The 25,853-nt window shown below is 41.4% G+C and overlaps 1 protein-coding gene and 1 non-coding gene across 2 annotated transcripts in view; both read right to left on the reverse strand.

Moving 5' to 3' along the window:
• The window catches only part of LOC124556351 (transient receptor potential channel pyrexia-like), a 206,458-nt gene that overhangs the window by 98,490 nt on the left and 82,115 nt on the right, over positions 1–25,853 (reverse strand). The window contains exon 5 of the mRNA XM_047130351.1: positions 6,345–6,642. Within this exon, the coding sequence (XP_046986307.1) occupies positions 6,345–6,642 (298 nt within the window). The remainder of the gene's footprint in view (positions 1–6,344; positions 6,643–25,853) is intronic.
• On the reverse strand, positions 4,618–4,724 carry LOC124554791. Its single transcript, XR_006968452.1, has one exon. It is a non-coding gene; the product is annotated as a U6 spliceosomal RNA (small nuclear RNA).

Below are 25,853 nucleotides of genomic sequence, written 5' to 3' on the forward strand. Positions count from 1 at the left end.
TCTATATTTATAATTATTCGTACCCCATTTGTAATTCTGTTACTGGCTAACTGAGAGTAACAATTTAAAATTCTCGTGTGTATCCTATAGCTCCTATAGATTAACTGCACGATCAGTCGAAATGAAAGGAAATTTATTCCCACTGTGAAGAACTACAGCTTTCAGGCTAACTTTGTTGCAATCTGTGAACGAGCCCGACTCATTTACTCTGAAATCATGACCAAGAGTCTCCATAACAAACACGACATCGGTGCATTGAATCTTGTTACCTTCCTTGGAGTACTATTAAAAAAAAAATCAACATCGTGGTTTCAATAAACACAGACTTCCATATCTCAAAAATATGATTCTATGCATTTAATTCTAAAAGCTCATCTTGTTTAGATCACAAAAAAGACCACTTACAGTCCATTAAGATAAAATATGTGGATCATTTGATCACACTTTCCTTGAAATGATGGGTCGCCCTGCATCTCCCCTTCGCTGTCTTCTGCATGTTCGTCACTGATCTAGTTCACGAAAGGTTACTTGGGCCCAGTGCAGAAACACATTCTCATTCACAGCGTGGTGAGTCCACCCATCGGTCTCGTGTCGTCTGCTGATGCGAGCCGTGCGCGTCGTTCATTATGAACGAAACATTCTCTGCCCATATGGCACAGCAGTTGGCTGACACCCTACACTGCAAGAACGGAGGAGTGCACATGCCGGCTACAAGCTTTGTCAAACGATTTCAAAGAAACTGTTCGGTAAAAAAATTAGACACTCTCGCATCTCATAGCTTCATATGCTAGATTCATGGTGAACTGCCTATCATTTCGTTAATGGTCATAGTGTGATATTTTAGTATTAAATAAGTTACTTTGTGAAATCCGAATAGTGTGCAATGAACAATAGGGATCGTTATGAGCTTGCGTCTGGTGCATGCTGGTCATACATTACTGTGGATGTTAGCTAATTGATTGAAGTTTTCTTTAAATTGAAGATCTGTCTCCAGTCTCGAGAAATTCGATTGTTTGCAGTGCACTCACTTCCAAACTGCGGCGCAAACGATGGATTGAAAGTGAAATATTCGTAACGTCCCTCTCTTCTCATAAATGGTTCCCGATACCGAAACGAGTTTTTGAGAATTAATAGTTTGCATAGTGGAGAGATTTTGCCATAGCTGCAAAACTTCCGTATCTACAGTGATGTACGAGTAACTACATTTTTTTAAAATGAAATAACGTAATTATTTCAATGGCAACCAATAGCTGGTGAAGTGAGAATAAGTATGGTTTGCAACAAACTGATGAAGTTACACGTTTATTATTATACTGAGCATGAGCTTTTCATAAGCTGTTGTCATCAGCTCACGTATAATAATTGACTGTTTCGGGATTATGTCACAATTTCAGCTGCATTAGCATGTTAGTGAGGTGAAATGATAGCGAGAGAAGGAAAGAAAAAGTTTACAAGTCAGTTGGAAAAATCGCTCCTTCTGTTCCAGTTTCATCTTATTCCTGTAATCAATTGTGTTATTAATAATAAGCAGTTAGTTTGTCGAATTAATGCCATAGCTTGTTAATAAAATCGTCTGCAGGGTCGCTAGCTATAGACAACAAGTTCTCATGAGTAACCTTCAGGTGTTGAACTGCATCTCCCCTACCGCGCGGTGGCTGACCACAGTGCAACCCCTACCATTACCGTTGTCCGCTCCTCTATTACACTGTCTGCACAGGTACGGGCCAAGTTATTTTGTATGCTCTCTTATCGGCAGTTCTTCACTGTATCGAACAAGCTTTACAGCAGATGGTAAATTAGGATATCGAACAGTTCTACTAGTTTTCGATGTGATTCCACATATTTTTGTCAGACAAAAATAACAGTTCGGTGGGCCGTCTGTTTCCCCGTCCAAACCTTGGCGACAGCAAAGGGCGTGCGGCGTGATCCTTTTAACAAACCAGTCAGGAGTGTAATACTTGAGAACAGCTTATGTTAAGGACCCAATTCATGTCCTGGTCGCAAACCTTACACCCCAAATCAATTTTGTTATGCTTCTTTACAAGGATATTAAGTTTCCATTCTTGCGATTTCATAGTTAACTTTCCATAGATATGACAAAACTAATTTGCTCTGTATGCACAGGATGAAGCATTTCCTTTCCTGAATTAACACAAATCACAAATCTTTTCGAACTTAAGGACAACGAGCACTATCTTCAAACAAATTCACACGAGGAGAATACGGCAAGTGCCATCGCCTGATTTCCCAGAAACTTCGCTCAGTGGAAGAGGGGTCGAAATAAGTGAAAAAGTTTCACGGCTTATTTGTAGGTACTCGTCCGTTTCTGAGAAAACGACGGTCTACGTTTTCGAGTATTTTCAGGTAATTTCAAGTAATTTAAATGCGCTTTACCTCGAAGTATCCTCAGGCGAAATGGTGGCACAGTGGTTAGCGTCATGCCTTCTTAATTTTGCATCCCGTGTTCGAAAACCGATTATTGCTTTTTGTTTTTCATTTACCTACTCATGTCTTAGAAGGTTACTACACGACTGTTTTCCAGGCTATATTGATGTACCGTTGTCCTTATTTGTCCATTAGTTGTACGTCAGATGAGTGAATTTAAAAAATGAGAAAATCATTTGAAATTGTTTCCGGTGAAATTCCTATAATTTATCTTGATTCACAATCAATAGCAAGCACCAGTTTTCGGAAAAGTGATCCGTTATGCATGGTTTGCCGCCAAATTATTTCCAGCGCGCGAAATCTTCGCCCATATTAACGACGTTTCATTCCTGAGTAAGGTTCATATGAGGAAAAGCCACTGTGGCAAATCTACCTTCGCACGATGCCTGTGGTGTTTGGAATGTCTGCGTTTCAAATGTGTCTACAATCGTTATCGTCAAAGGGCACACCAAATCTTCCCGAAGAATAAATATATGAGTAAAGTATAGGATTTAATATAAGAATGAAATATTAAAATATTAGAATTAAAAAAAATTGGAACTCCGATATATATATATATATATATATATATATATATATATATATATATATATATATATTAGATAATAAATACCAGTGTGTAGACTCCAGTTATAATTTTACGGTTAATATAACACCTTTTTTTCCTAATTTGATAAGAAACATTCAAGTAGTTATCTTCTACAGTCTTGGGTTCATAAATTAAAACAATAAAAATAAAGTACATAACAACAATAATCGGGTTTCGAATATGGGGCGCAAAATTTAGAAGCCACGACACTTAACACTGAACCACAATTATGTCTGAGGATAACGCACATAGAATATCTCGCAAACTTGATAGTCTTTTTTTTTTTTCAGAAACAGTAATGTACCGATAAGCCGAGGCACGTGTTAGCTTATTTGACTCCTCTTCCACCGAGTGAACTGCCTGAGAAATCGGGCGATGTCACTTGCCGTGTCCTCCTCGTCGGTGCTGAGATGGAAGTGCCAACAACACAATGTGATGATTCGACAACTTACAACATGAATCATCGGTAGTGGTGCCAAACCACCTTCATTTCCTGGAGGCATATTTCTGAACTGAGAGTTGTGTGGCAATTCTATTTACTAACTTCGATTATTTTTCAAGAATTAAATCTGTAGCATATTTAAGTTAAACCACAATAGAATAACAACATTCAGCATTGTCAATGATTTGGAGAAATGGAGGGTAATATGTCACAGTAAAACTGAGTCCAGTAACCAAAAACTGATTTCATTTTCGGCTTGACCATCCACAGCTAAGCTGAGAACACCATTCGCACTGTTTATAACAAAATTCGTGTTGACCAGTGTGATTGTTCGTCTGAAGTCTAGTCTCATCAGCCTTGGAATTAATATTTTACTTGTCACTCTTCTTCTTGAGGCATCTACGTAGCGTATATGGGGATGATTTGGTCTTTATGGCTGTGGATTCCTCTACTATACAGCTTTGAGTGGAACAAAGAAGCTGTTAGAATAGAGTTTCTGTTTGTCTTATATCTGATTCTAAACTTTCTTTATCATAAAATCTCATGTAAACTTTGGAAAGTTGGTACCCATCGGCGTTTTTCCTAGGTCTTAGATTAATGATAGACTCTAGTATGGTCTGTTACAAAAATTGCCGCCCTTACAGGAAGGGAGGAAGGGGAAAATTAACATTCTGTTAGGATCTAAATCACCTTTGTGATCAGTTCCAACCCTGAAAATCATCGGCTTTGTACCTACTTACAGTGGTCCCTGATTAATCAGAAGACTGAGGGAGGGACTTACGGTTTGCAGCTGAAATTTAAAAGCACATTAAAGATTAACAGTGAGATGTTTCCAGAATGAGATTTTCACTCTGCAGCGGAGTGTGCGCTTATATGAAACTTCCTGGCAGATTCAAACAGTGTGCCCGACCGAGACTCGAACTCGGGACCTTTGCCTTTCGCGTGCAAGTGCTCTACCATCTTCTTTTTTTTAAAAAAAATTCACATTTTGTCCGCGTTTGTTCGTTGTATCTGCTCGGGGCGGACGTCGTAAGACATCCGATTAAGTTCGTCGATGATCGATTAACTCAGTTTTTTTTATTACAGAGGGTACGTAACCCTCTGTCCGAACACGCTGAGCTACCGTGCCGGCTTTTGTTTGAAAAATGTGGAACGCTTCACGATTTTGCGTGTCATCCTTGCGCAGGGGCCATACTAATCTTCTCTGTATCGTTCCAATTTTAGTATATGTACCGCCGAAGCGAGTACATCAGAGCTACCGAAGCACGACTCACGCCCGGTCCTCACAGCTTTAACAGTGAGATGCATACCGATAATAGAAAGTCGCAAAAGTGAACTGAGAAGAGGCTTCACTGATGTTTTAGCAATACACAGCAACACAGGGTATACTTGAAAAAAGAGACAGCATTGGTCGTATATTTTTTACTATTGCAAAATCGATTTTCTCTCACTGAGTGACCATCTTCAGTGCTATATTATATAACTTATATTGGGATGCACTGTTGTCACTAAACTTACGGCAATCACATAGTCTCAGTCTATGTGATTGCCGTAAGTTTAGTGACAACAGTGCATCCCAATTTAAGTTATACAATATAGCACTGAAGATGGTCACTCAGTGACAGAAAATCGATTTTGCAATAGTAAAAAATATACGACCAATGCTGTCTCTTTTTTCAAGTATACCTGTTACCTGGTCGTAGTGCACAAGACAACATGGAGTCGCCAATTAACACAGGGTATATCGAAAGAAACGTCAAGTAGATATTAATAGCATCCACATACAAAGAAACAATGCTATATGAACCTAACCACCACTAGTACTCTGCTTGTGAGAGAATGCATTAATAGATCATTTCGTGCAAGAGAAAGAGTACTGAACCCATGAGCTTGCGATGGAAGTGAAAAAAGGGATGGTTGTGATAATTTCTTGCCACATCGCTGGTACTGTCGGTGTTCAGTCAAGACGAAAAGAAGTCACGCATGCTGAATAACGAATGTGGCATTCTGTGCTCTAGTAACATTATGACATTTTGCTTAAATTAACGAATGCGCAAGCTGTAACTATCTGCGAGGTGGCATGTGCCAAGAACAAAGTGATTTCGCGTCTGTGTTAGCTCGTGGCGATCTTCGGTCTGGATGGAAGTTACCAGAATGGGGCTAGGGGTTATGACCTTAGCACCAGAATTTCCAACCGTATGAAATAGGGCTGTTGCCAACAAAGGGGAGGAGCAGATTACCTGCTGTGTAGTCGGGAACTGACCACCTCATTTTCCTGACAGAGTTTTTAAGTTTTGTTTGAGTTCCAACCTTCAAGAATAGATCACTGTATGTTTGTAACCCTTTGAAGAAGAAGAAAAGAAGAAGAAACCATTTGGAAGTTTACAAGTTTTTAATAGTTACCATCAATGTGAGAAAGATATCAATTTCTCTCTGAATCACTGCAACCGTTATCTTGACTGCGGATTTTAGTTCCTGAGTGCTTCTAAAATCTGTTCGTTACAGTCTCTGTTCTCTTATAGTTTCTATTAGGGAGTAAATTTGCAATTGAAATTTAAGGAAACTCAGGTAGGATTTCCAAGCTGACACAAATTTACCCCCGAGTTGGTCTATTCAGATGGCTCTAAGCACTGTGGGACTTAACAGCTGTGGTCATCAGTCCCCTAGAACTTAAGAGCTACTTAAACCTAACTAATCTAAGGACATCACACACATCCATCCCCGAGGCAGGATTCGAACTTGCGACCGTAGCAGCAGCGCGGTTCCGGACTGAAGCGCCTAGAACCGCTCGGCCACAGCGGCCGGCAGTCGGTCTAGAATGTGATGGCCACGGTCGTAGGCCGGTGGCGGTAGCCTGTGCGGACTGACCTGCGGCGTGTTGGGGCAGGCGCCGGCGGCGAGCAGCTCGCGGACGCAGGCGGGCGCGTCGCTGAGCACGGCGCAGTGCAGCGGGGAGCGCGAGCCCGCCTGCAGGCCGGCGTTGACGTCGGCGCCCGCGGCCAGCAGCAGCTGCACGGCGCGCTCGCAGCCCGCGCTGGCCGCGCAGTGCAGCGCCGTGGCGCGCCCCGCCGCGTCCCAGCGGCGCGCCGCCGCGCGGCCGCCCGCGCGCAACACCGCCTCCGCCGCGTCCGCCTCGCCCGCGTAGCACGCCAGGTGCAGCGCGCTCCTGCCGACACACCTCCGTCTCGTCCCGCCACATTGCATCTCACCTGTGCGCGCTTATCTCAGCTCTCCGAAGACAACTCCATTTTAAATCGCTTTTCTGCTTTAAAACATTGAAACAGGTACCTTGTGCCCTTATGTTGTTTTAAGGATCAGTTCTTCAAGAAATCTCCCAATCTATTCCGCTACGTTCACCACCTTCAGAGGTACGTATGGGAGAACAGTAAGTTTAAGAGCAGAAAGAAAGCTGGTAGTCCGCGTCCCAACTCGCAGCGTTGTCACACGCAGCAATGCTCGCCTACTGCTGTACGTGCAGAACACTGGCTAGCTGCTAGTCAGGGTGCAACAGTGCCATTAGGAGTAGACCAGTGTCATGTGCTGGCTCTGCTGTCTTTCTAACACGATTTTACAGAAACTATTTGGTAACAAAAAATTCATTTTTACAAAAAAATGGTTCAAATGGCTCTGAGCACTATGGGACTTAACATCTATGGTCATCAGTCCCCTAGAACTTAGAACTACTTAAACCTAACTAACCTAAGGACAGCACACAACACCCAGTCATCACGAGGCAGAGAAAGTCCCTGACCCCGCCGGGAATCGAATCCGGGAACCCGGGCGCGGGAAGCGAGAACGCTACCGCACGACCACGAGCTGCGGACTTTTACATTAGGTACAGCTTTACACAGAGCAGCCAGAACATTATGACCAGCTACGTAATTGACAGTATGTCCGTGTCCACCTTCGGCACAGATAACAGTAGTGACACTTCGTGGCATGGAAGCAATGAGTTCTTGGTAGATCGCTGGCAGGAGTTGGCACTCACAAGTCAGCGAATTCCCGTAAATTCCGGGGGCGGGCTATGAACTCTCACACCACGTTGAGTCACATCCCAGATGCGTTCGATCGGGTTCGGATATGGCGAGTTGGGGGGCCAATACAAGAATTGGAACTCGTCACTTTGTCCCTCAAACCACTCCATCACACTCTTGACTTTGTGACATGATGCACTATCTTGTAAAATGCCACTGCCTTCGGCAAATATTATAATCATGAAGGGGCGTACATGGTCTGCAACCAGTGTATGGCAGTCCTTGTCTGTCATGGTGCCTTGCACGAGCGCCATGTCACCCGTGGGTGTCCACATGATTGTTCCACAACACATTACGGAGCCATCGTCAGCTTGTTTCTGTACCGCAGTACAGGTGTCGAAGAGCTGTTCCTCTGAAAGACGATTACTTCGCGACCTCCCATCGGCATGACGAGAAAAGTGTCGGGATTCATCAGACCGTGCAACTCTCTGCCACTTCGTCAGCGTCCAGTGCCGATGGTCACGTGTCCGTTTCTGTCGTAGTTGCCGATGTCGTGGTGTTAACATTGGCACGTGCATGGGTCATAGGCTGAGGTAGAGGCCCATCGTTAGGAGTATTCGTGCACTGTGTGTTCAGACTAACTTGTACTCTACCCAGCATTAAAGTCTGATTGTATTAGTTCTGCCACAGTTCACCGCCTGTCCTGTTTTACCAGTCTGCCCAGCCTACGATATCTTGTAATGAGGAGTGGCCGCCCAACCTCTTGGTTTCACTTTGCTTTTGCCATGTACTGAAGACCTCGAATATTGGACAAGAGTTGCTGTTTCTGAAATGTTCATAACGGATTTCCTGGCCGTCACAGTCCTCCCTTGGTCAACCTCTGGTAGATCATGTACCTTCCCTGTTCTACACAGACACACCATGCTCGCTGGTACTAAATGTAGAGCGCGCGCGCGTTGGTGTGTGTGTGTGTGTGTGTGTGTGTGTGTGTGTGTGTGTGTGTGTGTGTGGTGTGACTAGCAATCATTCCTCGCCGGTGACACTGCTATCGCCTGGATTGGTTTATTTCGATTGTAGATCGGTGGTCACAACGTTCTGGATGATAAGTGTATATATCAGCTTCGTGGTGAAGTGGCCATCATGTTTCTAATGCTCATATTTATTGCGATATGCTCATTTATTAACACACTGTGCAAAAACATGGGTCACTATGGTTTTGCATTTAGTGCATATTACACCATATGTTGCTGTATATGAAATTCAGTTAACATATCGAATTTTTCTTTAATTTGGATGTCTCTATTTGTCTCGAACCTCGAGAAAATTTATTTTATGTAGCACATTCACTTCCGACAATACGCACACGAGAAGGAAATATGCGTAACACACCTCATCTCTCCTACACCTTTGAGATGTCGAAATAAGGTTTTGGCAGACGATAGCACAGAAACAGGACAACATTTTTCGGCATGTTTAACATATGGAACTGCGATGATATAGCCAAAGTGTAGTTTTTATTTAATTTTTTCAATCCAGTATTGCAGTTTTCAAAAAGTCACTGACAGCTAGTGAAAAGAGAATTTGTCAGTACGAAAATAAACGTGTTATTTCTTATCTTATCTTACTTCAAACTACACAGTGAGATTTTCCGTAATGTATTGACCTCTCTGGTTGCCTATTGCCTATTTAACAAGTCACTCTGTTTCAAGATTCTGTCGCAATAGCTATCGGAAAGTGCGTTTTTGCAATTTACACTGTGGTTCAGCAAAAGAAACAAACCTGTCAACGTCTCGCGATGTAGCCGAGCGGTCTAGGGGGGTCTTGTCACGGTCCGCGCGGCTCCCCCCGTCGGAGGTTCGAGTCCTCCCTCGGGCATGGGTGTGTGTGTCGTCTTTAGCGTAAGTTAGATGAAGTAGTGTGTAGGCTTAGGGACCAATGACCTCAGCAGTTTGAAACCATAAGTCCTTACCACAAATTTCCAATTTTTTCCCAAACCTGTCAACAAGAGAAATATAGCTGTTACTCGTAACTGATAATGATTCTTCAAACGAGAAATGGTTAACAAATCAGACAAAAATAAGTCGCCAATTCTGTTTCAGTTCTGGCGGAATCCTTCCGTCCTTCATAATTTTAATAGTGAACAACTGGAATGCAAACTTACCAAAGGATTTTCTCCCTGTTCTTTATCAGAGATATAAAAATAATGTGCAACAAACAGTGTACCATATTTTTGTTCCTATCTCCATTCAGAGTGAAGTGGTGAACTTCTTCACCATAATTATCTTTTAAGTTTTAATATGGATTATATATATTTAGAATCCATTTTAACGTTAATGAGTAGTCTCAAGTGTTTATCAAGTAATGACTATTATGTTTTTGTAACTTTATCATCCAGAGATAAAGACACATCAAATTTGTTTTTCTAATAGAACAATACTGCATTTTTACTGCAAACCTGGTAAAACTTTCGCTACTCTGAAGCTGTGAACACAATGACGACTTGCAGACCCTTATGAACTGTTCGTTCAAGCCAGTATCAACTATGAACTAAAATATATTTATAGTAAGAAGATTCATTTGCTCACTCTGTGCAGGGAGATGAACGGGAAGATGGTGCGCTATTTGCTGTACTTTTTCGTAAGTCAAACGTAATTGAAGTGTAAAAATAAAGTCTTTTGGAAAGTTTCAGTCCCATATGTTCATTGTTAATCATACACTAGGTTACAGAATTCCCCTGAAATTTCAACGGAATTGGTGATTATTTTCATCTGACTTGTTGAACTTTTTTTCTTCAGAAGTGTCATCAGTGACGAGTTTTAAGTAACGCATATGGTACATTTACCTATATGCCATTTTAAATTTTAATTCTTTTCCCAAACTAAAACAGAAATTGAAAAACTTAATGATTATAAGCGTAAATGGAAAGATGGTTTATTATCAAGCTACACAGTGAGGGTATAAATACTTTTTCGGCAAATTGTTTCTTTAAAATCACAACAACAAGGTTGTGAGATTCGTCAAGCACCCGCCAATGGAACAATAATGCGATCTTGTGTTTCCGGCACTGATAGGGTGCTTCTGCTCGAGAGCAGTGATTTCACACCTTTGAGCCGGCCGGAGTGGCCGAGCGGTTCTAGGCGCTTCAGTCTGGAACCGCGCGACCGCTACGGTCGCAGGTTCGAATCCTGCCTCGGGCATGGATGTGTGTGATGTCCTTAGGTTAGTTAGGTTTAAGTAGTTCTAAGTTCTAGGGGACTGACGACTCAGATGTTAAGTCCCATAGTGCTCAGAGCCATTTGAACCATTTTTCACACCTTTGTTTTGATAGTAATCTATGCGTTGAAATTCTATTTACAAGGATATTACAATCAGTACTGCCCACAGAAGGCACAGTATTTCTCAGGTTGCGCAGTATATTTTAAAAGTTTCAATCAGTTTGGTATTATTCTGTAACATCTCAACATAACCCACACACGTTCGATATTATTGCACAATCGAAAGTTTTGAGCAATAATATTGACTGGCTAGGAGCTGCTTTAGGTGTGAGATATCTAGCCTAAAATCAGCCATATAGTGAAAGGATTCATCGATTTATTTATTACCCTGGCTCCAGGAGAAGTCGCAGCAACGTGTAGGAATGTCAGTCGTCGTCGAGGCTACAGCCTGAACTGTCGATCTTTTGCCTAGTTACATCACTAACAATGAGGTGGCTGACCTTCGCCAAAGTACCTACACTAATTATTTACAGAACAATGGAAATGGTCAAAGAAGCCAGTCTCAGGGAATATTAGTTTGGGTTCCAGAGGAATAGCAAGGAAAAGGATTTTTGAAAAAGGGAAGCATGTTGACTTCGCATATAAGAATCAGTATTAGGAAGTTTTTATTTTATCTCCCTCGACTTTAATTCCTTTTCCAAATTTCTTCCTGGTTTTCTTAACACTTTGCCTTCCGCACGTCTCGTACAAATTTATTCGCTTGGCGCCAGCAGCGCTAATTCGGATTACTTGGCTTGTCGCCGGCCGCTTGTCACCTTTCCGTTGATGACAAGCTTCAAACACATTGACTTTTGCGCGCTTGAATTTTTCTGGAAATCCTCTATTTTGGCGTATCGTTCCACAAACACGAATTTTCTTTTCAAGTAACTTCTCTGCAAGTTCTACACTATTATAATAATTATCCATGGAGAGGTGATGGCACTTTGCATAAGAAGGTGTCAATAGTGCCATGACTGTTTTTGCTAAAGGTTGCCCAGCGCCGGAATATATCTTGAATGAGGAAATGTACCCCGTACTCGAATCACACAGCATCCGAATGAGTATGCCATATTTCGTAATTTTCGACTGATTTTAAACTTTAAACTTTAACTGTCCACGCCACGGTATCATTCCTTCATCAATTGAGATGTTTTGACTTAGATTAAACGTTTCTTTAAACTTTTTGGAAAAATAATCAATTACGAATTGCACTTTGAAAAGCCGGTCGGAATCATACGGTTTATTGTTGTTGCCGGAAAAATGTAAAAATGATAATATTTGTCTAAATCGGTCCGGGACATCGTTTTGCGGCGAAATATCGATGTGTCTAGCAACGGATTCGTTTACCAGTAATTCCCATAAGGATAGCAAGCCCAAACCATTTTCTAAGTTCGGGCCCGTAACCTCGACAAATTTGGCATTTTTTGTATCCACTTTCCTTCTATTGCAATTTTGACTGTAATACTTGTTGGCTCCGTTTCTAATATATTCAAGTAGATCGTTCCCAACATATAGTACTGCGATACCTACGACGCTCTGAGTATCTTTGGGAAATATGTGTGGACCCGGAGATCCTTCAGATTTATTATTGATCCTCAGTAAATCGTAGTCTGTCTTCTTCGTCTGATTCATCCGAATCAATTGCCAGCCGTAGCGTTCGCCGAATTCTTCTTGGACGTATTTCACTATCTCCCGACGATTCTGGTTCTTTTTTTGTATATCCAATGTCTTCTACCCAATCGACCAAGTCGTCCGGAACGTCAGACAAGACGTCCGCGCATTCGTCATAAATAATCGCCTCTTTCGTCTGCCATGGTGAAAAACTTGTTGACGTGTGTAACTTATAGTTACCTAAACAAAACACCAACAAAGAGTAAAGGATACTAAAGTGCTGTCACCGGCCACTGCGCGATACTATGCACACGACACCACTGTTGGTGGTGTCGCCGGACGGAAAAATGTTAACTGGTGGCTCAGTGAATAGATTGAATAAAATCGGGGGTAGCTACACTCTTGTTTCAGTCCTTTCTCTACGTCTGCCTCCGTTTCATGTCCTCCAACTGTTATAATTGCAGTCTGGTTTATGCACAAGGTGTAGATAACTTATTCCTGATAGCATTTCATCGTTGCTACCTTCAGAAATTCAAAGATTGCATTGGAGGGAACATTGTCAAAACCTTTCTGTAAATTGATGAACAGAGGTTTACCCTTCTTCAATGTCGTCTAAAGCAAGTCGTAGGGTCAGTTTGTCCTGTATGTTCCTCTATCATTGCCAAATATTCTTTTTGAAACCCTCAAAAATATCTGATTCCATCACTTTACCTGGGTCACATTTGTTTAATTTTCCACTATTCTACAAATTATTCAGTTTTACTCTGAATGTCGTAGCCAATAAATTGGTTACGAATAAATTGTCGCTTGAAATGTTTTGCAGATCATTTCGTTGTCAGAAAGTCATGTGCCAACTCTGATTTTTACTCTAACTTTCTCGGGAATCTAGCAGTGCCAAATTATTCCGTGTTTGCCGCAATTAGAGTAATCTGTTCAAAGAACCCACTGAATATCAGGATTATGTCGCTTTCAGTACATTTTCTATTTTATTAAGAATTTATGACCTGACATTCCTGGAACAGCTAGTGCTGTGACATCAGAATCTGTACTCAACGTTTCAGTAATTTGTCCCATAGACATGAAAATATGTTATCTAGGCACTTGTCATTGGTTATGCAGAGATAATCCAACAAAATCACAAGACTTTCCTGGCCAATACATCACTGACGTACCTCTTTTTTAATGTAATCAGATACTGAATATAGACAATGCCGTGGACATCAGATCTGTAGTGTCTACGTCATAGTCTGTAATCAAGAAAAGTGGCAGTTTCTAACAACGCGGCAAATTATTACTAGTCATCTTGCATTAAAAACGTACCTTGCCGAGGAGCTAGGAGGAGATCGGATTTTGGTTATCGCGCTCGCACAGCTTGCGCTGGCTACTGGGCCGGGCGAGCCATGTATTTGCTTAACGTTGCGTGCAGTACTTAACCCGTACATTTTATGAATGTGAAGAAGTACTATTATAAATTAAATGTTCTTTTTCATGCCTTGTATTCCATATTTTATGGATAAAACAACCATATGTTTCAAATCAGTAACTTCCATACTTTCGAAGATATAAATTTTTACCTGAAACACGTAATAATCGTGATGACATTGTCAAACTGAATTAGGCACCGTAAGGTATTCATCTACGGTATCAATTGAAATTACGACGAAGAAGATAGGTTCATATAATTTAATTTTCTGGAATTTTCTTTAGTTTCATTGCCACAGATTTCGGACGAATTAACAGTACATTGGAAAAAGTGAATGGAGGACATCCGTAAAGTGAAAATGTGATATTTTATTAAAACTATGTAAATATAAGCGTGAGAAAGTTGTTGTGTTACGGGGGAATTTGTGACATATGTCCAAGTGAGCTTGATTTTGTAAAAGGCAGCCGGAAGGGGCGTTGAGTATTAAATTTATTAGTAATTTACTTTGTGGAAGGAATCGTATTTTGTTTTCATTAAATTTTATCTAGTTTCGGAATTACGAGATTTATAGTCTAAATTGCGTGTGGTAATCTGATTGGATGACATTAGAAATACCGCGAGTATAGAAGTGCTCGAGGTGATCTGATTTGCTAATTATCATACTAGCCAATTTCCCGCTCATTTGACTAGGGCTTGGTGCCTCTGATCTATGAGTCGGTATGTCGCTCGGGAGCCACTTCCGGTAAACACCTTTGTTCAATCGCGCTGTTAAAATTTGTTCCAAAATGAAGAAATCCGCGCGTTTGATCGGTTCTCGCGTGTTGATGAAAAGCGACGACAGTGTTGAGTATTTTGAGAAAGTTTGAGTCTTGTGAGTAATTTATTTTAGGAGATTTCGCGCGTGGACTTCTCAAGTCGTAAGTAAACTCCGCGTGGCGTGTTTCGTCCAAATTACGAGACATTATGGCGAGCACTTCTGTACCAGAAGATTACTGGACGATTGACTGTGTTAACTCGCAAGTAGGCGTGGGTCAGTGACTGTTTAGGACGTTTAAGATATCGGGTTGGACTAAACATCTTCTGGCTCCTTTTGGGTGTGAACTTATTACAGAGACAGTCAGTAACATTTCATAATTAGCGTTGGGATATTAAATAAGGACTTGATAGCCTTTTTCCTTGTTTTAGAGACAATAAACCAACTAAAAGAAAATTTTAGACATTTTTTCGAACGAGTCATGCAAGAAGCCCAAACATTCGATAGTTTAACTAACTTTCAGCTACTGCCTATGGACTAGAGTTCCGTGATCTTCGCGTGGTAGGCATTTAATCGAATTTTTTCCAAAGGCTGCTTTTGTCGACTAAACTAGTATCTACTATCGCAGACTCAAGGGACAGATAATCTGAAGCCTATGCAGATAGGTGAAAAGATTGTTTAAAGGAAGTGAGAGAGGAACCCGCCCCGCCCTGTGAACCGAAAATTACTTTCAAGTACATTTGAGGTTCTTTAACGGCAAAATTATTACTAGTCGTAATTTTAACTAATCAAACGAAAACTAATTACCCACAGATTCATTACATATTTTTTGAATGCCAAATACCAAATTCAAAAATGAAAATTTTGAAAAGATTTTACTGTGTTACGATAATACATCAAATTTTTATGGCTTGGACTTAATAGTATTACAAATAAAGTTTTCCTCAAAACTCTAATTTTTGATTCTTTTTAACAAAGCAAATGTCCGTTTGATAAAAAGTAATACAATTTAGGTCTTTTGTTAAACTCCTTTCATCCTTAAACTTTACTTTGCCAATTTTCATTGTAAAAAGAATGTTTTGTAATGGAAAAAACTTCCTAAATTAAGTCACTAAAATCATATTTATATAAAATGCACTTTGTTTTGTGTCCTTCATTATAAGTGTAAGCTATTCCTGAAATCCGCTATGGTGAGCGCTCATCAAAAAAAAAAAAAAAAAAAATTATACTAAGTGAAGGTGCCATGGAGGGCCTCTTTTAACTAAGCAGAGTTTTTTCACAAACTGCTCATAAAAAGCGCTATTATTGGCATCCTTGTCCTGTTTAACAATAGTGTGACAGGGGAACCATTTCCTATATGTCGCAAATTTTTTTCCAATATGGTGATCGTCTATATAAATGACATATTTTCGTTTTCGATGAAACAGTGTGGGTACTTATTTTCACATTTACTCTTATATCAGTTCCACTCCTGGGTGCTTTACAAACATCAACGTCCAATCATCTGTAAGGTACAAGTGAGTCTCGTGTCCGGTTTCCAGAATTGGCGTATCTGCAAAATCCAGTACGTCTAAGCCAAATAATAAGTATTTCTTCCAAATACATACGCTATTTGTTTCTGGTCATAATAGGTGTGTTTGCAAACACACTTTTCTGGCTTATCATTGACTATGTATCCAGTAGTAACATTATTCCACTAAACTATTATTCTGAATAAATTCTTTTTCAGAAAAAAAACTTGTATTTCAGTAAAACGTGAACTAATCTACACTAATCTAAACTAATTGGTATTCTAACTACCCCTATCTTTACCCAAGTCAGATTTAAAAACAGCAGTTATTGAAAGGCATTTCAGACTCAAATATACTCAAGCAAGTTACTGCTGGGAAAACATTCATTCTTCACTGTGCAAGTTCTTGGCTTCTGATCATATTTTTTCCAACATTACTCTCAAATACTATTAACTACATTTCATAATTTTTAGAAAATCTTTACATATAAAGGGTAACACTTGCTGTTTCATAAGCTTATATATATTAAAAATACACAATAAATGACAAAGTTTTGAACATTTACAGTAAGTGCCTCAGTTGGCAGTTTGCACAAAATACAAATGTTCACCTTTACATCTGTACTGAATCTCTTGGCATGTTCATTGACAGTCATAACAGTATTTCCTCTGTTTTGAAACTTTTAAATAAACAGGTAGAAAAACATGTCACCACACTTCCATTTTACATTGCCTTATTATACTTTCATGTATTCTTCTCAATCATTCCTTTAGCCTGTTAGTAACTTTATTTCATACTGAAATTTATTTGTCAATAACTCTTTATATCCTACGAAAAAATATGTGCACTGTATATAAGATAGCGAAGAAAGAACAGATGATAATAGAAGTTCTGTATGAAGAAGAGGTAGGTTGACGACACGAAAACGAAAAGGAAATAATATTGCTAACAACTCGGGATGCCTGACGTTCGTCAAACACTTATTGTAGCAAATATGCACTTGCCCTGAGGCCAGTTAGCTATTGCTGTCCCTACTTCTGTCTGTATATACTTCTTTAGGTCAATAACCTTCCTTTCTCCATATTCATTGTTCCACACTATATCCCCTTTTTTCCTGCAGCAACGTATAGGAATATCACATTCCTCTCCTGCCGGATACCGCTTTCTTCCTGCAAATGGCACTGCCAAGCGCTTTCCATTTACTATAACCACAGCGTCGATATTTGTAAAATCGATATCCCCTTTGTATTTTTGCAGAAAAACTGACCCAGCCAACATTTCTACCCTCAACCCGAAAATTATCATGAAATTCTGGTGCAGTTGCTCACCCTGAATCTTTACAGGTAACATGACCTCATGAGTTACTGCTTTCTTACTTTTATCTGTGACTACTAGAATGTTTATTGTGGAGACGGGCATAATAACTATTTCTTTCCGATTGGAAATAGCATCTACAAAATTTTTTGATACTGCACATACATCTGAACCGCTATCAAGTGAGCAAGGAACTTTTTCTTTAGAAAAAGTTAACCCCTATTATCAGTTGCCCTGATGATCAAAAAATGGTTCAAATGGCTCTGAGCACTATGGGACTCAACTGCTGTGGTCATAAGTCCCCTAGAACTTAGAACTACTTAAACCTAACTAACCTAAGGACAGCACACAACACCCAGCCATCACGAGGCAGAGAAAATCCCTGACCCCGCCGGGAATCGAACCCGGGAACCCGGGCGTGGGAAGCGAGAACGCTACCGCACGACCACGAGATGCGGGCTGCCCTGATGATCCTTCAACAGTTTCAGTATCTGGTTCTTCCAATAAATCCCGCACTACCTCATGTCTGTCCACTCCTATACCTTCTAAGGAAATAACACACATATTTATCGGGTCTTATTCTAATTTAATTGTGGCAACTTTAATTATTCTGTCTACTAGTGAGAAGTCAAAACATTTCTCCAAAAATTTACCTTCTCTAATCCTCTCAGATTCGGCAGCACTTCCTTTTATGTTGTCAGAATTTTCAAAATAACTCCCAGCTTCATATACTTTTGTAGCTGCATCATTATCCCATGAGCTTTCTTACACTCTACTTACACCTTCTTCAACATCTGAAACTGCTCCACCGCTATCAGATAGAATCTCCTCTATTCTACCTAAAAGTTCGTCTGCCGGTGTATCTTCCTCCTCTATTATACTTTCCGCACATACAGTGCTTTCTTCCATATTCCCTACAGGTTTCTCTTTAGTAGGCAGTGCTTAGTTTGCTAAGATCTTGCACCACAATCGTATCAGCTGTCATTCCCGTTCCTGTCGTAATTTCTATATCCAGTAAAGCCCCCTCGTCCTGTGCACCTTCCTCTGTGATAGCTCTCTGCCACCTACTCTGTTTACTTTCATTTCATTTTGCCATGTAGGAGCCCAATAATATCTTTTTTAATTTTCCACTCCTTTCAGAAGATTCTCTACGCGTTTCAAGTAACCAGTGAACTCGTTTATGTCCTATCTGGGCGCAGAAACTATTTTATTTCGCCACTACAAATACAACTTATTTTCTAACTCCTTTATAATTTGTTCTGTTTCTAACTTGGTAGTCATGTAAAACAAAACAGCCACGTCTGCACAAACCTCTTAAAAGTGTCTTTCTTTGGGTTAAACATTTCACTTGACCGAAAGCTGTTTAATACTTCCATCCGTTTTCTTTTTCCCCTGAATCCCTGAAAGAACGCCTGTTTAAAACTTCCCATGTTGCCATAATTGTCTACAGCTAAATTTCCCCAAACACATGCCTCTCCCATAAGATTAGATGCCACAAAGCCTATTTTCTGTCGTCATTCCATGACCTAGGCAACACATTCTCAAAATCACTCCAGAACTCTTTGCGATGCACACTCTTATTGGGATCAAATCTCAAAAACTGTCTGCGGTTATCATAGGTAATTTAGATGACTGCGATACTATTTATCATCACACGACTACTACAGTTAGTAATTTTCTGTTCTACATTTGTTAGTCTAGTGTCATGCTCTTGTAAGTTACCATTCACTGCTGTACTAAATTCTAACAAGTTAGTTTCTAAATCAGTCATTCTTGCACACACCTGCCCTCCAAAAATTTTACATTTGTCACTTTCCTCCTTAATTTTACTAGCCAGAATTTTATGTTCCTCATTACACTGTTTTTCAACATGATCTACTCGGGCCTGTACTTTAGTCAAGTCAGCGCTTAACTGTTCACATAGCTGATTGCTGTCTTCAGCAACTTGCTTTATGCGATTAGTTACTTCACCTTTTAGTTTTACAATATCATTCTTGCATTGTCCGCGGCTCGTGGTCTTGCGGTAGCGTTCTCGCTTCCCGCGCACGGGATCCCGGTTTCGATTCCCGGCGGGATCGTGGATTGTCTCTTCCTCGAGATGACTGGGTGTTGTGTGTCTTTCATCATCATTTCATCCTCATTCACTCGCAAGTCGCCGTAGTGGCGTTAAAGAACTTGAGGAGCGGCAGGCCAAACCGCCCGGCGAGGGGTCTCCTGGCCACCAATGCCATACGCTCATTATTATCATTCTTGCATTCTTGTTTCGCATGGCAAATTTGTCCTCTCGCGTTTTCGTTAAGCTGTGACACATCATTTTCTTACAGAATCACTTAAGCCTCAAATTCTGTGATTCATTTCCTCCTGAATTTCCTTTTCAAATTTATTTTCAAACTGTCCTGATGGTTTAAAAACCCCTGATTCATATGAGAAACTATTCCACTTATTTTACTATCCTTTTTATTACACAGTCCACCTATTTTTGTATTCATATTACTATTAATTTCAGACCCAAGATCATTTATTTTACTATTAATACCCTCCGTCTGTTTCATAATCTTTTGGAACATGGTTTCAATGCAAACATTCTGCTCACAGGGTGCCAATGCTGGCTCTATTTTCTCCTCAGTGACAGTAAAGGGTACTAATTTGACATTAGGACCGGGTGTCTGTCCCCTACTTATTACTTGAACAAGAGCACATGTTTTTCTCTCATCAACTTCAAAAATGATTCCCTCATTTTTCCTTCAAAAGGCCAGGTGCCAACTTAACATCAGCTTTCCTCGTATTTTTCTCATTAATTGACCCATAAGAATCAGATACCTAATTTGAATAACCAGTGTCATTAATCTGAGGCACATCAAAACTAAAATTTCCTCTCCTATTATCATCTGCACATACTGCATCAGCAAAATCAACAACCTCCTCCTTTCTCTTATTACAGGCTTCTCACTTTTCCCCATGTTGACAAGTTTCTTTCCACCCCCCCCCCCCTCTCTCCCCACCACACGCACACACTCATACACACCAAATGAAAATACTACTAAGCTCTTTCTCTACTTCTGCGAGTCCGTCCGCCAAAGGCTGCCAGTTCCATTCCAGTTTCTAGACCCCACAGCACCATCCACGGCTGCCAACTGCTCCTGCTGCTGATGTGCTGCGGACACTACTGCCAGCTGCTATCGTCGTCGTTCCTGAAGTTCGCTGACCTCTCTGCCTGCTCTGTCCTGAACCTCCGCTAATATTGTTCACAATTCTGCTCTGGGTTTAAGTCGTCGTCCTATCGCTTCAGTTCAAAAGTCTATCTGCACAAGCTTGTGTCTTTCCAACGCGGATTTTACACTGCTGCTTTCATTCGACTGTGCACTTTATTTTCGCGGTCGCTAAATGCATCTTATGAGCGGAGCAGGTTGCTCTCTCACTATCCTTTATACAGTCTTTCCACCTACCGGATAGTCTTCAGATTATCTGTCGCTTGAGCCTGCGGTGGTAGATACTGGTTTAGCTGCAAAAGCAGCCTTGAAAAAAAATTCCATTAAATACCTACCAGGCAAAGATCACGTAACTCTAGTCCATGGGCAGTAGCTGAAAGTTAGTTAAACTATCGAATGTCTAAAATTTTCTTTTAGTTGGTTTATTGTCTCTAAAACAAGGAAAGAGGCTATCAAGTCCTTATTTAATATCCCAACGCTAATTATGAAATGTTACTGACTGTCTCTGTAATAAGTTCACACCCAAAAGGAGCCAGAAGATGTTTAGTCCAACCCGATATCTTAAACGTCCTAAACAGTCACTGACCCACGCCTACTTGCGAGTTAACACAGTCAATCGTCCAGTAATCTTCTGGCACAGAAGTGCTCGCCATAATGTCTCGTAATTTGGACGAAACACGCCACGCGGAGTTTACTTACGACTTGAGAAGTTCATGCGCGAAATCACCTAAAATAAATCACTCACAAGACTCAAACTTTCTCAAAATACTCAACACTGTCGTCGCTTTTCATCAACACACGAGAACCGATCAAACGCGCGGATTTCTTCATTTTGGAACAAATTTTATCAGCGCGATTGAACAAAGGTGTTTACCAGAAGTGGCTCCCGAGCGACATATCGACTCATAGATCAGAGGCACCAAGCCCTAGTCAAATGAGCGGGAAATTGGCTAGTATGATAATTAGCAAATCAGACCACCTCGAGCACTTCTATACTCGCGGTATTTCTAATGTCTGCCAATCGGATTACCACACTTAATTTAGGCTATAAATCTCGTAATTCCGAAACTAGATAAATTTTAATGAAAACAAAATACGATGCCTTTCCACAAAGTAAATTACTAATAAATTTAATGCCCAGCGCCCCTTCCGGCTGCCTTTTACAAAATCAAGCTCACTTGGACATATGTCACAAATTCCCCTGTTACACAACAAGTTTCTCACGCTTACATTGACATAGTTTCAATAAGATATCACATTCTCACATTACGTATGTCCTCCATTCACCATGTCTCTCAAAAACACTCACACAACCAAGACACAAAGATGTAATAATTTTCCAGTGTACTATTAATCACTTCCGAAATCTGTGGCAATGAAACTAAAGAAAATTCCAGAAAATTAAATTGATTCTATTGATGAATACTGTACAGTCCCTAATTCAGTTTGACAACGCCATCACGGTTACTATGTATTTCAGGTAAAAAATTTATATTTTCGAAACTGTGGAAGTTACTGATTTGAAACTTTAACAGTATGGTTGTTTTATCCATAGAATATGTTATACGAGGCATCAAAAAGAACATTTAATTTATAATAGTACTTCTTCAGATTCATAGAATGTGTGGGTAAAGTGCTGCACGTAGCGTTAAGCAAATACATGGCTCGCCTGGCACGAGCGCGAGAACCAAAATCTGATCCGCTCCTACCTCCGTGGCAAGGTACGTTTTTAATGCAAGATGGCGATTCGTAATATTTTGCTGCGTTACAAGTTGCTTGATACTCTAGTGAGGAATACAGTTCCAACCACATTGTCACCACCGCCTATGTTCGAAGTAAACGTGCGATAACCAGTCACTGGCAGCAGGTGGTAGGACTAGCACTGGAGGGTGTATGAAGCATGTCGGAGTGCTGTGGAAAACAGTGCAGTCGTCGCGATGCGGAAACAGTGGTTTTCTGACGTGCAAAAGGACATGATCTTTGGTTTTTTGAGTGAAGTGTGGAGGCATTCCCAAAACAGCTCATTTGTAAACTGTTTGCATGTTGCAATTGTTAATGTACACTGTGTACGACAAAATGGCGCTATCCAAAACTGGCGCCGAGGCGACTGTTGTACACCATGGTCCATACATGACAGGGATGAACTGCAGCTGTGGAGATGTGCACGGGCGAAGGCATGTACAACTGTTGAGCATCTGAGCGCCCAGATGGACCAAGGGGCTACATTCAAAGTCCCCTCAACGGCCTTTCAGCAAGCGTTGCTGCGTATGGTCCTCCACAGCAGGCACTTGTTTCGTGCACCCATGCTCATTGCTGTTCATCGGCGACGGACGCCGGAATTTTCTCGCCAGTGCTGCAACTGGACGTCCACTGAGTGTTGACAGGTGGCCTTTTCAGTTGAATCACGTTTAATGCTCCATCCGGTAAATGGCCGTTGTTGTGTATAGTGTGAAACGCCTGAAAGTGAAGACCGTGCAACAATCGTCGTACCAGGCCAGAGGAGGGAGCGTTACAGCGTGGGGAATTTTTCCCTGGCCGATATCTTCAGTCTGGAACTCGCAGTGGATCAAGACCAGTATGTATCTATCGTTGGAGACCATGCACGCCGCTACATGTAATTTGTTTCTTCTCGGCACGATGGCATCTACCAGCAAGACAATGCATTGTGTCACACAAATCTCAGTGTATGTGCGTGGTTCGAACAGCACTAGGACGAGTTTTATCATATTTCTGTGGCCGTGGGACTCCCCGTATATAAATCCAATCGGGAATGTGTGGGACCACCTTGTCGGGCTTTTCGCGTCATAGATCCTCGACCGAGAAACCTAGTGCAGCTTGCCACGGCACTAGAGTCAGCAAGGCTCTGGATCCTTGTCAGTACCTTCCAGAACGTCATTGATACTCTTCCTGCACTTCTCGCAGTGGTCCACGCTGGAAAAGGTGGTTAGTTCCGCTTTTGACGGATGATCGTATTAATGTGATTGGGAAGTATACATTGACAACTACAGTAGATCAATATCACAATATAAGAGATCTCTAGACAATAAATGAAGTCAGTAGCAGTCAAAATAGTTCATTAGGTATTATTGATTAACACGTTCTAACAACTGCTGCAGGTGGAGAAACGCCACAAGAAGTTGTGACAAGATCCAAGAAGTGTCCCTTTGCAACAGTGCAAGTAGTCAAGCTGTCGCTTTCTCCCGGAACATTCCTACAGAAATGGCTCCTGATGAAGCCAGTGAGGATGTGTTGTTGGATGCTGAGACAGCGCCACTCTGAAGGTGTAGAACCGTCGATGTGGTACACTATGTGATCAAAAGTATCCGGACACCCCAAAAACATTCGTTTTTCATATTAGGTGCATTGTGCTGCCACCTACTGCCAGGTATTCCATATCAGCGTCCTCAGTAGTTATTAGACATCGTGTGAGAGCAGAATGGGGCGCTCCGCAGAGCGGAGCCAACACCATACTGAATTCCAGCATTACCGATGGAGGGTGCCACGAACTTGTAAGTCATTTTCAGCCAGGTTTCCGGATACTTCTGATCATACAGTGTATGTAGCGGAATAGAACAAGGCATCAGTCAAGTCATTCGACGGAGCACTGGTATCCGACTACTGACCATTGCCGATACAGCCACTCGGCAGAAGCCACCGCCTCCATGCTGCTGTTTCTGCGTGCGAACGACATGGGACGTTGATCACTCTTCAGGAAGTTTCTGCAGTTAGACACACTGCCGCATAAGAGAAGGCAGACGGCGGTCACAGGCCCTGTTCCAGACGTTTCCTTGATAACGGAGAAACGCAGGCCTTCCGCCAGCTCATCACCTAGCAGGGGTCAAGCGCAGTGTACGATTCCAAGCGTCTGCTTTGATCCATGGCGTCGCGTGTGACGTCGTGAGTTTACGTTGCGATGGGTGTAAGCCGCTGGCATTGAGGGCAGCCTGTTATTAAATATTATCTGTGGTTGTCTCAGTTAGTAGTATAATCTATGGTGTTTGTGAACTATGTGTAGCTTCAATGGTTGTGAGTGGATCTAATATTAATGTTATTTATAATTTTGGTTTTCACAAATATATGGCTGTCTTTCTTCCGAATGCGACATCGTTGAGGCGCTGCGTATATCAAATCGTTTGCTCTTATAGGGTTTGTGTTGTTGTTACCGGTGGCTCACTCTTATGGTACATGTTTGTTTTTGTGGCTTGGTCTGTCGTAATGGGACTGACTGTTTGGTATTTATTCGTTATTTATTTTTTGTAGGTTTTGGCCGTGTTAATTTTTGTTTGTAGTGCTATTCATTTCTTTTTATGTACAGTATTTTCTTTGGGTTCATTCTGGAGGAATTTGTGTGCATTATTTTTCGATTATGTCGTTTTGTGCAGGTGTTTCTGGTATCGCTGTCTTCGTTTGAGGTATATGTTAATGTTATGCGATCAAAAGGTCCGGAATAGGTATGCCAATCAGGCAAAATCGCCGTCAGCATTGAGGAAGTCATCCCATCGGGGCACCACGTTGATGATACCCGTCTGGTAAAACGGGCCTGCGTGAACTTGACCGTAACTGCCTGCTGCACATCCTCGTCCGACGGGAATCAGCGACCCTTCAAGGCGTTTTTTAAGTGACCGAGGGCATGATAAACACATGAGGGCCGGCCGCGGTGGTCTAACGGTTCTAGGCGCTCAGTCCGGAGCCGCGCGACTGCTGCGGTCGCAGGTTCGAATCCTGCCTCGGGCATGGATGTGTGTGATGTCCTTAGGTTAGGTTTAAGTAGTTCTAAGTTCTAGGGGACTGATGACCACAGATGTTAAGTCCCGTAGTGCTCAGAGCCATTTGAACCATTTGAAACACATGAGGAGAGATCAGGAGTATAGGGCGTGTGCTCGAGTGTATACTACGTGATTATATGTAACTTCTGGCTTACGGCATGTGCTATAAGGGGACCTGCATTGTCATGATACATCAACACCCCTCGTCGCAATTTTTCCTGTTTTCGACAGACATGCTTCTTGATACACATTCTTCTTTCTGCGATGGCTGCCCGTGGTGTTTTCCTACGGAAGCCAAGGAAAAATAACAGCATGTTGGTCCTGTTTGAACACATTTGATAATAGCGTCACCATAGTTCAAGTTTCCGCATTTACCGCATGCACGGCGGAAAGACATACGGCTACTCTGGTAGTTTGCCTATACAGGGCGAGAAGTATTTAAACCGACAAACTCTGGGAGGTTCTGGGGGACATCAAAACAAATATCTTTCCCTAATGTCATTTTTTCCTATGAGGATTGTTTAAACCGGTGGAGGCTGTATTACGCTCTTCAGTTGTTAG

The sequence above is a fragment of the Schistocerca americana genome, chromosome 1 (genome assembly GCF_021461395.2).
Source record: "Schistocerca americana isolate TAMUIC-IGC-003095 chromosome 1, iqSchAmer2.1, whole genome shotgun sequence".
In the NCBI taxonomy this organism is placed as follows: domain Eukaryota; kingdom Metazoa; phylum Arthropoda; class Insecta; order Orthoptera; family Acrididae; genus Schistocerca; species Schistocerca americana.